At 60.1% G+C, this 14558-nt stretch overlaps 3 protein-coding genes across 6 annotated transcripts in view; all 3 read left to right on the forward strand.

Moving 5' to 3' along the window:
* The window catches only part of LOC107215361 (protein ANTAGONIST OF LIKE HETEROCHROMATIN PROTEIN 1-like), a 3474-nt gene extending 628 nt beyond the window's left edge, over positions 1-2846 (forward strand). The window contains exons 2-3 of the mRNA XM_015651470.1: positions 3-96; positions 1275-2846. Coding sequence (XP_015506956.1) covers positions 3-96; positions 1275-2393 — 1213 coding nt within the window. The 3' untranslated portion in view covers positions 2394-2846. The remainder of the gene's footprint in view (positions 1-2; positions 97-1274) is intronic.
* A 586-nt stretch (positions 2847-3432) lies between these two features.
* On the forward strand, positions 3433-12144 carry DOHH (deoxyhypusine hydroxylase). 4 transcript variants are annotated; one of them, XM_015651557.2, is made up of 9 exons: positions 3434-3536; positions 3841-4169; positions 4554-4630; positions 4810-5047; positions 5845-6182; positions 6336-9059; positions 9187-11379; positions 11495-11533; positions 11740-12144. In XM_015651557.2, the coding sequence occupies exons 2-5, from the start codon at positions 3896-3898 to the stop codon at positions 6159-6161; spliced, it is 906 nt and encodes a 301-aa protein (XP_015507043.1). In that variant the 5' UTR covers positions 3434-3536; positions 3841-3895; the 3' UTR covers positions 6162-6182; positions 6336-9059; positions 9187-11379; positions 11495-11533; positions 11740-12144. The 4 variants fall into 4 exon arrangements, with proteins under 4 accessions (XP_033376046.1, XP_015507043.1, XP_033376045.1 ...); XM_033520154.1 differs by having other exon boundaries at positions 5845-9059; positions 9187-10872; positions 11262-11379; positions 11740-12142; XM_033520155.1 differs by lacking the exon at positions 6336-9059 and having other exon boundaries at positions 3433-3536.
* Positions 10800-11830, forward strand: SMIM24 (small integral membrane protein 24). Its single transcript, XM_033520090.1, has 4 exons — positions 10800-10872; positions 11262-11388; positions 11495-11533; positions 11740-11830. Exons 1-4 carry the CDS (start codon positions 10800-10802, stop codon positions 11828-11830), a joined length of 330 nt encoding a protein of 109 aa, XP_033375981.1.
* Positions 12145-14558: the final 2414 nt, after the last annotated feature.

A 14558-nucleotide genomic window follows, 5' to 3' on the forward strand; every position in this document is an offset into this window, starting at 1 on the left:
AGCGGGAGCAGCGCCGGCGCCGGGGGCTGGGACGGGCCGCAGCGGCGCGCCTGGCTCCGGCACTACTACAGCCAGCGGCAGAAGCGGCTCATGACGGTGACCGGGGCGGGGCCGCCGTGGGTGGGGGGAGTGGACGGGACGTGGGGACAGCGGCACGCGGGGACGGGGTCACGGAGGGTGCGGGGATGCGGGAGACACGTGGAGATCGCGGGGACACAAAGGATGGGGGGGTTACGGGGGATGCACTGATGTCACGGGGACACGAAGAGTGGGGGATACGGGAGACGCGCGGAGGTCACGGCGACATGGAGAATGGGGGATGCGGGGACAGATCACGGGGACACAGGATGGGGGGATGTGAGACACGCAATACATGGACATGGGAGGTTTGGGGCGCGGGGTACACAGCATAGGAACTGAAAAAATGGACAGTGGAGGGGGGTGCAGGATGCAAAAGTGGGAAGGATGGGGAGCACGGGGAAGTCACAAGTGGGATATAAAGGGTGGGGGACATGTGAGACCCAAAACATGGGAGGTGGGACTGGAAGGACAAATGGACACAGAGATCACAAAGGATGGGGAACATGTGGGTTCTCTGGGATACAAAGACACAGACACAAAGATGGGACTTGAAAGACACATGATGTGATCCTGGACACAAAAGATGATGGATGCAGAGGACATGGGGACGTGAAGGAGGGGGTGACATCAAAGGTGGGGGATGCAATGGGGGATACAAGGGATCCCTGGCAGCAAAGACAGGTTAGGGGAGGAACACGAGGAACCTGCTGGCCTGGGCAGTGGCTGAAGAAGGTGACTAAAGCCTCTTTTTAGTTTAAAGTGGCTTTGTAGGTTTTGATAACAGAAAAACGATTCTTGTGGAGAGGCCAGAAGCTTCCCTTTCCAAGTTATGATTCCCACCTGTGAAGGGTGCTCTCTCCCCCTTCCAAATCAGGACTTAGCCCACAGTTTCCTCAGCAGCTGGAAATCCAGTAATGCTCATTAAAAGGGGCTTTTCTAGAAAACTCCGTCTGCAACACCTGGTTATCTTGTCTGAAGTCACACCTACTGCCTGGTGGGTTTGCAGTGAGGTTTCCCAGGAACAGGAAGATTTGACCAGTGTTAGACCAGTTGGGACCACTGGCCACCTGGCACTGGCCATCTTCCTGCCTTGAGCAAGTCTCTTGAGCTGGGTAGTCTCTTCAGAAGGGGGTTCCAGTGAAGAGGAGGGAAGCACTGTCTCACACTGCTGTTGTCCCCCCCCTGCACTGCAGCTCCTCATCGCTCACCGGAGGAGAACCGGTTGCTGCTTCTACCCCCGTGCCTGGCCCAGCCTCAGGAGCACAGACTGGTGGGAGCGGGTGGTCCTAAAGGAGTTTGGGCCCCAGGACTGGTTGGAGAAGTTTCGGATGTCCAAGGAGACTTTCTTCTACATCTGCAACCAGCTGCGGCCTGGGCTGGCTCCACACAGTGCCCACTTCTACCCCACCCTGCCCCTGGAGAAGAGGGTGGCTGTGGCCCTGTGGCACTTGGCCACCAATGTGGAGTATCAGACTCTGAGCCCGCTCTTTGGTGTGGGGCCCTCCACGGTGCAGAGCTGTGTCCGGGAGGTGAGCTACGCTGTTGTCTTGCTGCTGAAGCCGCTTTACCTCCGACTGCCTGACGAGAAGGAGCTGGAGAACATGGTGCGCATCTTCTGCACACGCTGGGGCTTCCCGCACTGCATTGGGGCACTGGACAGTCTGCACATCCCCATTCACCCACCCCTGCGCCTCACCGCCGACTACTGCAACGGCCAGGGCTGGCACTCCATCCTCACGCAGGCCACTGTGGATGGGCTGGGGCAGTTCTGGGATGTCTCCACTGCCTTTCCAGGCAGCATGGAGAACAGCGCAGTCCTGGAGAGCTCCAGCTTGTGGGTGCTGGCCAAGGAAGGCCGGCTATGCCCCAATCCTCCCAAGCATTTCATGGGGAAGGCACAGAAGTATGTGCTGCTGGGCGATGCCACGTACCCCCTGCAAGACTGGATCCTCAAGCCCTACCAGGAGGACGAGAACCTCACCCAGCGCCAGCTGCAGTTCAACTACCGCCTGAAGCGGGCCCACAGCGTGATAGAGAATGCCTTCCTGCGCCTCAAGGCACGCTGGCAAATCCTCCTCAAGTGTGATGACTGCAGCCTGGAGCTGTTGCCCACCCTCGTCCTTGCCTGCTGCATCCTCCACAACGTTTGTGAGGCCCACGACAACCCCTTCAATGAGGAGTGGCTGGAGGGCACCGAGCCCACCGAGCTGCCCAAGCCCTGCCAGCCTGCTCCAGCTGCCATGGAGGACAACCGGGCTGAGCAAGTGCGTGAGCTGATGTGCCAGTACTTCGAGAGCTGTGGGGAGGGCTGATGGGCCTGGGGAGCAGCTGCCCTGCACATCCCCGCTTGCAGACTCACCATGGACTCTGTCAAATTGGCCCAGTGCTACCAGCTGTATGAGATGGGGAGGGGCGGCCGTGTCACTCATCCTGGGTTTGCTGTAGAGGTTTCAGGCAGTGGAATGTATTTTGTGCCCATTCTCTCTCCCAGGATCTAAACTGTTTGGTGGTGTGTTGTGTGCTGCGGGAGTACAGTGGGGATTAGGGCTGGGAGGGGGAGGCTGCTGGGATCTCCCTCTCCTCTGTCTCAAGGCCTCTCCATTAGGCCAAAAGTAGCTGAAGCCTTGAAATAAGACAAAACTCCTTTGAAGGTTGAAACTTGCTGTGTAAACACACATGAGAAGGAGAGGGAAGGAAGAGGCGGAGCAGTGACTTGCAAGGGAGGGCTGACACCAGCTTGGAATTAAACTGCATCCACAAACTCAGGGATGTGCTGCCCGGAGGGTTTGTCCCATCTGGCACCCCCTAGGCCCTCTCCAGGGGCGTTTTGCTCAGCCTGGCACCCCTGGCTCTTCTCCTGTGTGATTTTGCCCAGCCTGGCACCCCTGCCTCCTCTCCTGAAGGCTTTTGTCCAGTCTTGCACTCCAGGTCCCTCTCAGGTTGGGGGTTTTACTAGCCTGGCACTGCCCAAACCCTCTCTGATGGGATTTTGCCCAGCCTGGAACACCCCCAGGCCCCTCTCAGGGTGGTCCTTGCCCAGCCTGGTATCCCCAGCCTCTCCCCAGAGCTGTTTGCCCAGCCTGACCCTGCCTGGCCCTTCCAGGGTGGAGTTTGCCCTGCCTGGCACCCCCTGCTGCTCTCCAGAGGAATTTTGCCCTCCTCGGAAAAACCTCTCTGGAAGGGTTTTCCCAGCCTGGCACCCCTGGCCCCTCTCTGGAGGGGTCTGTGGCTCAGTTCCTGGCTCCCTGGGCCCCTGCCCGGCTCTTCGATCGCTGACCGGGCCCGGCTGGAGTCGAAGCTGCCCCGGCAATGGTGGGCAGCGGCCGTGCCCCTCCCCCAGCGCCCCCTGGCGGGCGGGAACAGCAGCGCCCTCAGTGGGGGGAGGCAGCGCCCGTGCGAATTGCGCAGGCGCCGCCGCGCGGTCACGTGGCGGAGCAGCAAGATGGCGGCGCGCGGTGAGTGCAGCGCCGGCAGCGCCGGGCCCTCCCCGAACCCCTCTGGTATCCCCCGGCCCGGGCAGCTCCTCTCGGAGCCCGCTTCCGCTGGCTCGGCGGCTCCGTCTGGCGCGGTCGTGGTAGGGAATTTGTGTCCGTCTCGGGTCTCCGGTGAAACCGAGTATGGACACGGGCTGTGGGTCCTGGCCCCGGGGTCCGGTTCTCCGGCACAGGCCGGGCCGCGGCCCTTCCCTTCCGCCCTGCCCCCGGCCATGGGACTCGCTGGCGGTTGAGCGCGCACCATGACTCCCTTTCCCGGACGCAGGAGTGTGATCGAGGAGCCCCCCTGAGCCCTCAGTGTGCCCGGGCCCGCCCGCGCCATGGTGACGGAGCAGGAGGTGGAGGCCATCGGCCGCACGCTGGTGGACGCGGCGCAGCCCCTGCCCGCCCGGTTCCGGGCCCTCTTCACCCTGCGGAACTTGGGCGGCCGCGCGGCTGTGGAGTGGATCAGCCGCGCCTTTGAAGACGGCTCGGCGCTACTGAAGCACGAGCTGGCCTTTTGCCTCGGCCAGATGCAGGACGAGGCGGCCATCCCGGTGCTCATCCGCGTGCTGGAGGACACGGCCCAGGAGCCCATGGTCAGGCACGAAGCAGGTACGGTAGCAGCTCCTGAGGCTCTGGGGGCAGGCGAAGGAGCTGGCTGAGAAGTAGGGCTTGGGGGTGTTTCCCCCACGGTACAGAGCAGCTCCTGGGGGCCTGATCCAGCTTGGGTGTCAAACCTTGAGTCACATAGCATCTCACCACCTCCCCTGGCCAGACCTGGCAGGACAGGTTGGCCAGGCCCTGCTGTTCCTGCAGGCCAGGCTTCTCTTGTGTTTGTCCTGTTTGTAATCGGTCAGTCTGGCCTGTGTCTACATTTGCCCCATTTGGGATTGTTCAGTTAGGCCTGTGTCTGTGCTTTAGAGAAAGGCATTCCAGAGGACACAGCAGGGTTCTTCTCATATAGACACCCTCATAACATCATGCTACATGCTTCAGGTGAAGCCCTGGGCGCTATCGGGAACCCTGATGTGCTGGATATCCTGAAACGCTATTCCCAGGATCCTGTGGTCGAGGTGAGGTTCCTGAGAGGTCATTTCCTCTGGGATGCAGCACTGCTGGTCTCAGAGGGCAAGGCAGGTCCTGCCTGGGCAGGTGGGTGGGGACATCACAGTGACATCCTGGAGCATGCTGGGGTTCTCCTGGTGCTGTGCAGTGCCGTTCTGCAGCCAGGGCAATGTCCCTGTCCCCACAGGTGGCAGAGACGTGTCAGCTGGCTGTGAGGAGGCTGCAGTGGCTGCAGAACAACAAGGAGAAGCCAGGCACCAGCCCGTACCTCTCTGTAGATCCTGCTCCCCCCGCTGAGGAGACAGATGTTGCCAAGCTCCGGGAGATCCTCCTGGACGAGTCCCAGGAGCTCTTTGATCGTTACCGGGCCATGTTTGCCTTGCGGAACATTGGGGGCCAGGCTGCTGTGCTGGCACTGGCAGAAGGTGAGGGCCTGTCCTTGCTGTGGGTCTGTCCCTGCTAATCTGGGATGAGCCCTTCCCAAATCCAGGACTACCAGAACTGTTCTTGTGTGTTTGTGTCTAGGGCTGCTGTTCCCTGCTACATTACAGAGTGCTGGGTGGTCTCTGGTGTTCCAGAGCCCCCTTGCCACCCTCCAGACGCCCTTCCCTGAGGGAGGGAAGGCACTGGCTGTGATGGTAGTCTGGGACCTCCTGGTCTGACCCATTGTCAGACCCAGCCTGTGGTTTTTGGGGTCCTACTCATGGGCTTCTGGTGTTTGGGAATAGTTCTGGAGAGGAGTATGTCCCCTGAGTGGGAAGGGGGCAGACCACAGCCCAGGAACTGTGTGGACCCACCCCCAGCCCAAGGGAAGTGGATCAGGCACTCCAGCCATCTGGGACTGTTGAGGTCCATAAGATGGGAGCTGTGAGCTGCTGCTGCATGGTCCCAGAGGGCTGGAGACCAAGCCTCTGGTCCTGGCCATGCTTCCATCCTCTGTGGGGAACACTGTGTGGTGGGGCAGAACTTGAGCAGGTGGGGTCAGCAGCTCTTCTGGGGGTTGGGTGCTGCCATCAGAGGAGGCACTGGGACAGGGCTGGGACCAGGGATCGGGGTGGGATCATAGAGCAGGGTGGGACACCCCTTCCTGTACATGGGGCTGGGGGAGTAGCCCTTGGCATCCCCAGCTTTCACGTGGGGCCTCCCTCCAAGCGTCCTGGTGTGTTCTGGGGCATCCTGGTGCATTTTGGGGCATCCCAGCTCACTGTTCCTCCTCCCACAGGGCTGCATTGCGGCAGCGCGCTGTTCCGCCATGAGATCGGGTACGTGCTGGGGCAGCTGCAGGACGAGGCGTGCGTCCCTCAGCTGACGGCAGCGCTGCACAGCCGCACCGAGAGCCCCATGGTGCGGCACGAGTGTGCTGAGGCGCTGGGCTCCATCGCCCGGCCCTCCTGCCTGCGGGCCCTGCGCGCCTTCGCCAGCGACGAGGAGCGCGTGGTGCGCGAGAGCTGCCAGGTGGCCCTGGACATGTACGAGTATGAAAACGGCACCCAGTTCCAGTACGCCGATGGGCTCTGCAAGCTGCAGGCCTCCTCCTGAGCCTGGACTGGGGGCACTGAGGTGGGTGTCCTGCCTCCCAGCCCTTCCTGCTGCCAACGGTGCTTTCACGGCCACCTCTGTCAGCACGGATCTGTGCCTTGCCACGCAGAGCTGGAGGAGGGACTGGGTTTGCTCTCTGGCACAATTACAACCACCTTTTGCCTCCAAATCCAGGCTGAGCTGCTACTTGCCTCCCCATCGCTCCTTGCCAGCCACTGTTTCCGGGATCTGCCCTTTTTCCCTGCCAGGATCAGCACTGCCTGCCTGCAGCATGGCTTGGGGCTTGGACCAGGTGGGCTCTGCTTGGCACGTCAGAGCCTGCTCCAGCTCTGCAGGGCTTGGGCCTGCCCTGGGTTGGTGCTGCTAAGTCTGCAGCTCCAATCTCCCCAGCTGAGTTTTGCTGGGAGCTAGAATGGGCTTTGGGCACCCGCTCTTGTGGGCTATGGTATTAGGATGCTTCAAAATTGCTCTCAGTGCTGGCGCTGAGCCAGGGCCCTCCTCACCCCCACACTGGGTTTGGTTTCTCCTGTTGGGACAAGCTGGAGCTGAGCCTGTGGTAGCCTCTGCCTGAGGATGGGGTTTGTTTCATGACAAAGTTGGGAAAATGGCTGGGTTTCTCCTGCAGGGAAGAAAAAAAGGGTTTTTTTCTGCTGCCATGAGGGTGGGCAGGGTGAGACAGAGCTTGCCTGGGCCTTCCCCCATGTTTAACCAGGGCCAGGAGGGCTGAGGCTGCTGCTGGCACCCAAATCCCTCAGCCAGCCCGGCCTGGGCACTGGGGTTTCGTGTTTGGCAGGGAATAAAGCACTGGCACAGGAAGCTGGAGTGAGTTGAGCTTTGATTTACCTGTGCCCAGGTGTGGAGTACACCCAGTGTCATGGGGTCAAGCCTTGGGCGGGAGCCTGGGGGCTGCCAAAATGAAATGATTGAGGTTGGAAAGGACGTTTAAAATCGAGTCCAGGCACGTTGGGAGGAGGAGGGAGTTGGGTCCCTGATGGCATGAAGTAAAACCCCCCAGCCCTGGGGAAGAGGATGAACTGTCTGAGGTGCCCTAGTAGGTCCCACTGCCCTGCAGAGCCTGGCATCCTGCTGGGCACACCTTTTCCCCTTGTCCAAGGGCTCCCTGTGAGTCACTCCCAGGCTCAATCCTCTTAGTCCCTGAAGCCAGCTCAGCATCCCCAGGGCTCTGATGCTCAGACAGCCAAGGGCCAGCCTTGGCCATGGCCCAGTCTGACCCAGTTCAGGACCCCATGAAAAGGGCTCTTAGTCAAGATGAGATCAGTTTTGGTCACCTGTACACACTGAGAGTCAGTGACATGTGCCTGAGTACTGTGGGTAGGGTCACCTGTGTATGATGTGGAGGGTGATGGGCTCCAGACTGCAGTTCGCCGGTGCTAGGGAGAAACATCTGATGTTGTTTGGAGTCAGCAGGTGTTATGGTTGCTTGCCGCTCTTCCCTCACTCTCTGTAGCCCCTGGGTGATGGGCAGGACACAGATGGCACTGGTGTGTCCATGTCCATATCCATCCCCAGGACACTGAGATGGGTGATTTCCCCCAGGCCATGTTATCATGTCTGCTGTTCCCTTCTTGGCACATGGGCTCCAGCACCCTGGAGTTTGCCAGGCTGTCCCCACTTATCACCTTGGCTGCCCCCACCTTTGTTCTCCAGTTTTTCCACTGGAGAACTTACTCACTTGCAGGGTTGTTTCCCAATCATTCTGTGTCAACATTTGTCTCTGCTCTCCCAAACACCTTTTAAGATAAAATTGAAACAAAATGCATATCTGATGCTGGGATATGAGCAGGGGTGACCTGGTGCAGCAGAGCTGGGAGGTGCTGGAGTGGAGCAGGGCTGAGCCTTGTTACTGAACCCCACCAGCACCTTTACCCCTCCCAGTCTAGCCTGTGCTGGGAAGGGTTTGGGGTTTCTCCAAAACTGCTGCTGGTCTGGGCTAAAGCCTACACCCTCTCAGTGTAGAGAGAATTGCTTTTGCAGGGAGTATGGACTCTGCACCCCTCTGTAGGCTGCTCTGCACTGGGGAGATGATACTGGCTGCTGGGGTGACACGTGGCAGCCATCTGGGAAGGTGACAGCCTCTTGCCATGGGCTGCTTCACTGTACAGCAGAGGGGACCCCGTGGGAGCCCCTGTGGCAGAGGCTGCATCCCCATCCCTTCTGCCCATCGTGTTCTGCTCCGAGGGTGCTGTGTCCTCTGGGATCTCAACCATCTGCTACAGGGATCCAGAGCCTGCTGAGCAATTTAACCCAGCCCAGGGGATGGAGGAAAGACCTTGGGCATCCCTCCCCATCCTTGTCTTTGGGGGTTCTCCAGCTGCAGGTGACTCCCCACTCCCTGGGGGGCAGAGGTAGCAGTGATGCTGCCATAGGGGCAGGATTTGGGGACCCTAACCCACATTGGAGCCTACTGGTCACCCCCCATGCTGAGCCAGCTGGGCTGTGCCTGGATTAGCAGGTGCTAAGCTCCTTCTCAGCAACACAGCTCTATCGCCAGGTTAGTGGCACTGCCACCAGCCATGGGGACACCACTGTCCTTGTGAGCTGCCAGCACTGAGGAGTTTTGTGGCCCCTGATGCCACTTCCCTTAAGTCCCCTGCGTGGCAGAGGCTTTGGTGGCTCGGGCTGGGGTGCAGGGATAGCTGGCCATGGCCCTGGCAGGGGGTATCCCTGGCACCAGGGGGGCATGGGGGCCACGGCACTTGCTGCAGGCCCCCCCCGAGGAGGACGGGGTGTTGTATGTGGACTACAAGCCCCCCGCCCTGGACAGCATCCGCCTGCCCCGCTATGTCCTGTACCTGATGATGGCGGCAACACTGGTGCTGGTGGTGGCATATGCCATCGTGGGGCACCTCATCAAGGACCTGGTGCACGACTTTGCTGGTGAGTACTACCTACCCACAGCAGGGTTGGGCTTTGGGGTGGGCAGGGGGCTGGGGGTTTTCCCCCCACATGAGACTGTGTTGTGGCAGGGCTGGTGCTGCTGACAGCTCCATCTCTGTCTCTGCAGACTGGGCATTTGGGCCCAAGCTGGAGGAGAAGGAGGGGATGGCTGAGGGCACTGTGCTGGAGGCAGAGTGGCTGGAGAAGGACAAGGTGCTGGTGGAGCAGAAGGCAGAGGATGAAGGCAGCGACATCCTGCACGGCACAGACATCCCGCTGGGGTTGCTCATTCCACGCAGCTCCATCTCCTTTGCCGACTCCCCCAAGAAGAGGTTCTTCTAGGGCCAGGGGACACCCCTGCCCCCAGCAGGACCCTGTAGCCCTGCCTGACCATTAGGTCACAGCATGGTCCTGGCCATAGGCCAGCACTGGCACACAGCCTCCCCCTCCCTGCCCAGCCCAAACACTGCTCTCAGGGCTCCTCTTGGACTGTCATGCCAATAAAGCCACCTGCCCCAGCCCTGCTCACCCCTTGGCCCAGCATGGGGGGTGGCAGGGCTGGGACATCCCAACCTTTTCCTGGAGCAGCAGCACCCCTTGGCACAGCCATGCCACTCCTGGCACATGGGTGTATAAAAGCTTGGGGGTTCAAACCCATGGTGTGGGGGCACAGCCCATGGTGGCAGGGGGCATGGACACAGGTGCACACATACACATGGAAATATGGATACAGCCCTGGATGGGTCATAGCATGGGCACATAGGTAGGGACAGACAGATTGACAGCTGGATGCTGAGGCTGGCTGTGCCCCCACCACCCCCTCAGTCCCCTGGCACTGCCAGACCATGCTCAGTGGCACCCACAGGTGGCCCCAAACCAGTCTTAGGAGACAAAGCACCCTGAAGCCTCGCTTAGGTTCTGGGTGGGGGAACTGAGGATGGGGGCTATTGTATGGACATGCACCCCCTGTCTTAAACCCAATCTGAGGATGGATCCTTGCGCCTCCAGTCTCATTTGCCCCTTGAGAAATTGCCACAGGCAGGATGGTCCTGCTAAAGTTTGCTGTCCTTCCCTGGGGTCCTGCTGGCCACCCTCTGCCTCAATTTTCCTTGTGCCCTGGTGGGTGGACACCCTGCCATGGTCTCCCTGAGCTAACCCAGTATTTCACTCTTGACAGTATGCGGTTGAGGAGAGAGTTGACTCTCTCCCTGAGGATATGATGGGGTCCCACCTGGGATTATCTGGGGTCAGCTGGCTCATGCCCAGGCTGGTGGCAGCCTGGCATTATCTACCCCTCCATGCTGCCCCATGCCCATGGGATCTGCCCCAGCCCTGACAGCAGGGATAGGGGGAACCAGGCAGGGTGAGCACTTCTCCACCACATCACCCATCTGTTCTTCCACCTGTGCACCCACCCACCTGTCTGTCCCTCCCTCCATCCAGCCACCTACCCTGGGGGTGGTTCCCGGTCATGGGCACAGGACGGCTGTCCTTCGCCACTGTGGTCCCAGAGGTGGTGACCACTGGGTACTGTGGGGTGCCGGTGCCTGAGCCAGGGGAGTGGTACCACCTCCCAGGGGTGACAGGAGCAATGTTGCCATGGTGCTTGGTGCCATTTTATCTTGGGGCCAATAAAGGCGCCCATTGCCCTGGGTGCAGAGTGCAGGCACAATAGCAGCACGGGACAGAAGCTCACCTTCAGAAGCAGGATCCAGACGCACCCCAGCCTTCCACCCAAAAATGCTAAAGCCCTTGCAGCCCCTCTCGCTCCTGGTCCTGCTCATCCTCGCTGCCACTGCCCAGGGACAGGCTGGTAAGTGCCCCCATGACCCTCTATACCACTGTGCCCTCGGGTGCCTGGGGATGTGGCCAGGGCCTCCCCAGGTATAAGATCAGCTCCTGGGAAACCTTTCCAGTGGGACCAGTCTGTCCCAATGCTCCAACAGTAATTTTTGGGGGCAGAGCAGAAAGATGTGGAGATAGCCACCTGCTACCCCAGTGCTCCCCACTGTGCTGGGGACAGGTGAGCTGTGTCAGGGGTGGCTTCCTTGGTACCCAAGGGAGAGTGGGAAGGGGGAATAGCGAGTGTCTGCCAATGTCCCATCCCATGGGGGGTCCCATCTCATGGGGGAGTCCATTTCCTGAACCCCTGAAGCTGTTCCCACACCCATCTTTCCCCTTCCCTGTCCCCTGGCCATGCAGACACGGGCCCCAAGGTGCTGCAGCCATGGCTCCTGGGCCTCACTGCTGTTGTCGTTTTCCTCTTCATCGTCTTCGTGGTGCTGCTCGTTAACCGGCTCTGGAATCTCAAGAGGCACAGGTTGGATTGGTGCGGGGGCCGGGGGGTGCTGGCCAGGGGAAAAGTGCGTGGAAGGTTGCCATGGGCTGGGGGCAGGGTTGTCTCCGGGCACCGTTCAGCCTCTCTCCCCTCACAGGAAGGAGAACGACTACCCGGAGACCCTGGCGACTGACAGGTACCACAACAGCCTGGCTGCCCCGCGGGGCGGCACCGGGACCCGCTCCCACAGCAGGGCTTGCATTCCCTCGAGGGCAGGCACCTTCCGGCTGTGCCGTGGTGCCTGTGTGCCCTCGGCATAGCCGGATGCGGCCGTGCCGTAGTGCCCTTCGTGTCCCTGGCACGGCCGCGGTGCCGGGCACCGACGTTCCCTCCCTCCCGCAGGCTGGAGCGCTCCGGCCACGTAAACCCGGCGGCTGAGGACTGCGATGAGCTGAAGGACGACAAGCAGCAGAGCAAGGCCACGTCCCTCTGAGTTCTCCCCGCCCCGCTCTGCCCGCTCCGGAGCAGCTCCGACAGGCGCCTCACCCTCACCCCGTCCGTAGATCCACGCCGGGTTTCGGCGACAGCCGTGGCCACCGTGGCACCTCCCGCCCCGCGGCCGCTCCGGCGGTGACCAAGACCCGGCGTGGATCAGCCGCTCGCCGGAGCGGAGCGGGAAGGGCGGCGGCCGTTAAGGCAGCGGGGGCTCCCCGTGTTCCCCAGCCCTGGGCCGGCGGGGGATCCCAGCCCGGGGGGATGAGGACAGCCCCCTCCCCAGATGTGCTCAGTGAAGCTTTCCTCAGCCAACCCCGGCGTCAAGCGTCTTGTGTCACCGTGCTGGGGATGGGTCTGTCCGGCACCTCCGGGTGCCACTAGGGCAGGGGACAATGGCAAGTTCCAAGCCGCCAGACCTCAGCGAGCTCGGCAGGGCGAGAGCCGGTGTCCAGCCGCTGCCCGAGCAGCCCGGAGCGAGGGGTGGGCGCCGAGGGGACACGGGGGGCTGGAGAGCACCGAGGGGGGTGGGGGCCTCGCCTCCACGGCTGGCCGGAGCAGTGCTGGGCCACGGGGACCGTGGGGACCGCGGACGTGAAGCGCAGCTTCGGCCAACGCTGACCTACGGGTGATGACCGTGACGTCACACCGCCGGACGATGACGTCATATATGCACGAGGCGGTGACGTCCCGTGGCCAAGGCCTGGAAGCAGAAGAAGGGGCAGCAGCCCCCACGTGAAGCTCGGCTGTCCCCACCCATGGCCTGTCCCCACACTCCTCTCCCTGCCGCTCCTGGGGCTGTGTCACCCTCCTCATCCGTGCCAAGAGCCACCACGGCTGAGGGTCCCTCGGGGGTGATGGGTGCCCCCTGCCTGGCAGGACTCTGCTCTCCCCAGTGCCCCCCAGTGCCCTCCTCCTCCGCTGGGACACCCGAGTTCTCCCCGTTTGGGCGCCGTGCATCAGTTTCCCCCGGGGCAGCGAAGGAAGGGCGGAGGCGAGCTGGAGTTGAAGCATAGCTTGTTTAATTTTTATACATTTTTTTTTTTGTCTTTTTTTTTTTCCTTTTCATTTTTAAATTTTTTTTGTGTGTGTCAGTTTTTTCTTTTTTGTTTTTTTCTTCTTTTTTGTCTCTTTTTTCTCTTTTTTGCATAGGGGAGGGGGGGAAACAACAACAACAACAAAAAACCAATGGGGAAAAAAAAAAAACAAAACAACCAAAACCAAAGAAACAAAACAAAAAAGAAAACCAAAAAAAAAAAACCCCAAAAATTCGTATCAGGGTCAGTAAGTGTATGTAGGCAGGAGCGGCGCTATGGGTAATGGCTGCGTACAATGGTATAATCAAATATCGTGAAGCACCAGGGAGGCGAGCGGGGGCTCGGGGGGGTCATGCGGGGCCGGGGGGCACAGCGGGGGCACAGCGGGGGGACCCGGCCCCGGCTTGCGGCCCTGGTGCGCTCGCGGTGTGTATCGGCTGCGCAAAGCGAAAGCGAGAATCCGGCGAACGAGTAAAATATAACTGCGGGGAGGGGGCACCCCCGGCCTCCCGGGGGAGCCGAGAGCCCCCGAAAAGGCGGGCGGGGCAGCCGGCGGCGCGGAGGCACTGCGGCGGCATTTTTGGTTTGGGTAAGAGGCGCGGTCCGGCCGGCTGCAGCCTCGGCGCCTTTTTGGGGCGGTTTCTCTCCTTTTGCCGCTCTTTGCCCAGGGGTGGGATTTCCCCCCACCCCGGCTCCACCTCCCGCCTGCCCCCGGGCATGGCACGGGGGATACCCAGAGCGGCACCCATGAACCGGGGCACCCGTGGGTATCGCCTGGGGCACCCAGAGGGGCTCCCGTGGGCATCACCTGGAGCATCCAAAGGAGCACCCGTGGACATCACCTGAGGCGCCCAACGGACACCCAGAGCTACCCGCAGGGGCACTGGGTGGGGCGCCCGTGGGTGTCACCTGCAGCACTCACAGTGACACCCACGGGCACCGCACAGGGGACCCGGAGGGGCACCCATCACCGGGGGCACCCATCCCAGCCGGTGGCGGGATCCCCGGGGGGGGGGCAGAAAGCAGCAAATTCTAAACTCCGAGTACAAAAACAAAACAAAACAAACAAAAAATTAAAAACAACAACAACAACAAAAAAAACCAACCAAAAAAACAACCAAAAAAAACCCCCAAAAACCCAAACCCTACCAAACAAGACACACACACACACATATATATATATAAAAAATATATATATAGATGTATGTGTGTGTGTGTGTATATATATATATATATATATATGAGATTTTTATATATATATATTCCTTTGCGATTTAAAGTACCTTAACTGTGTGGGGCCCCGCACCCCCCACCCGGCCCTGCAGCCCCATATATATATCTATATATATATATCTATATATATCTATACCTATATATATATATATATGGAGATATATATAGATAGACATATAGATATATATATATGTACAGGTTATTTGTTTTATTTATAGGTCACAAAGACTATTTTTAATTAATTTTTTTAAGCCGACGAGCCGGACTAAAAACCCTCTAGGAGAGACTGTAGTGCATGAAACCCCCGCGGTGATTGTCGAGCGGAGCGCCCTCGTATCCCCATCCTGCGGGGGACCCCCCCGGAGCTTCCCCAGGGATGGGGTGTCCTTCACCCCGGCTTTGCGCTCACCCCGACCCTGGCCGTCGAGGCCGACAGAAGATTAAAAAAAAAAAAAAAAA

Source organism: Parus major, chromosome 28 (assembly GCF_001522545.3).
Source record: "Parus major isolate Abel chromosome 28, Parus_major1.1, whole genome shotgun sequence".
Lineage (NCBI taxonomy): Eukaryota > Metazoa > Chordata > Aves > Passeriformes > Paridae > Parus > Parus major.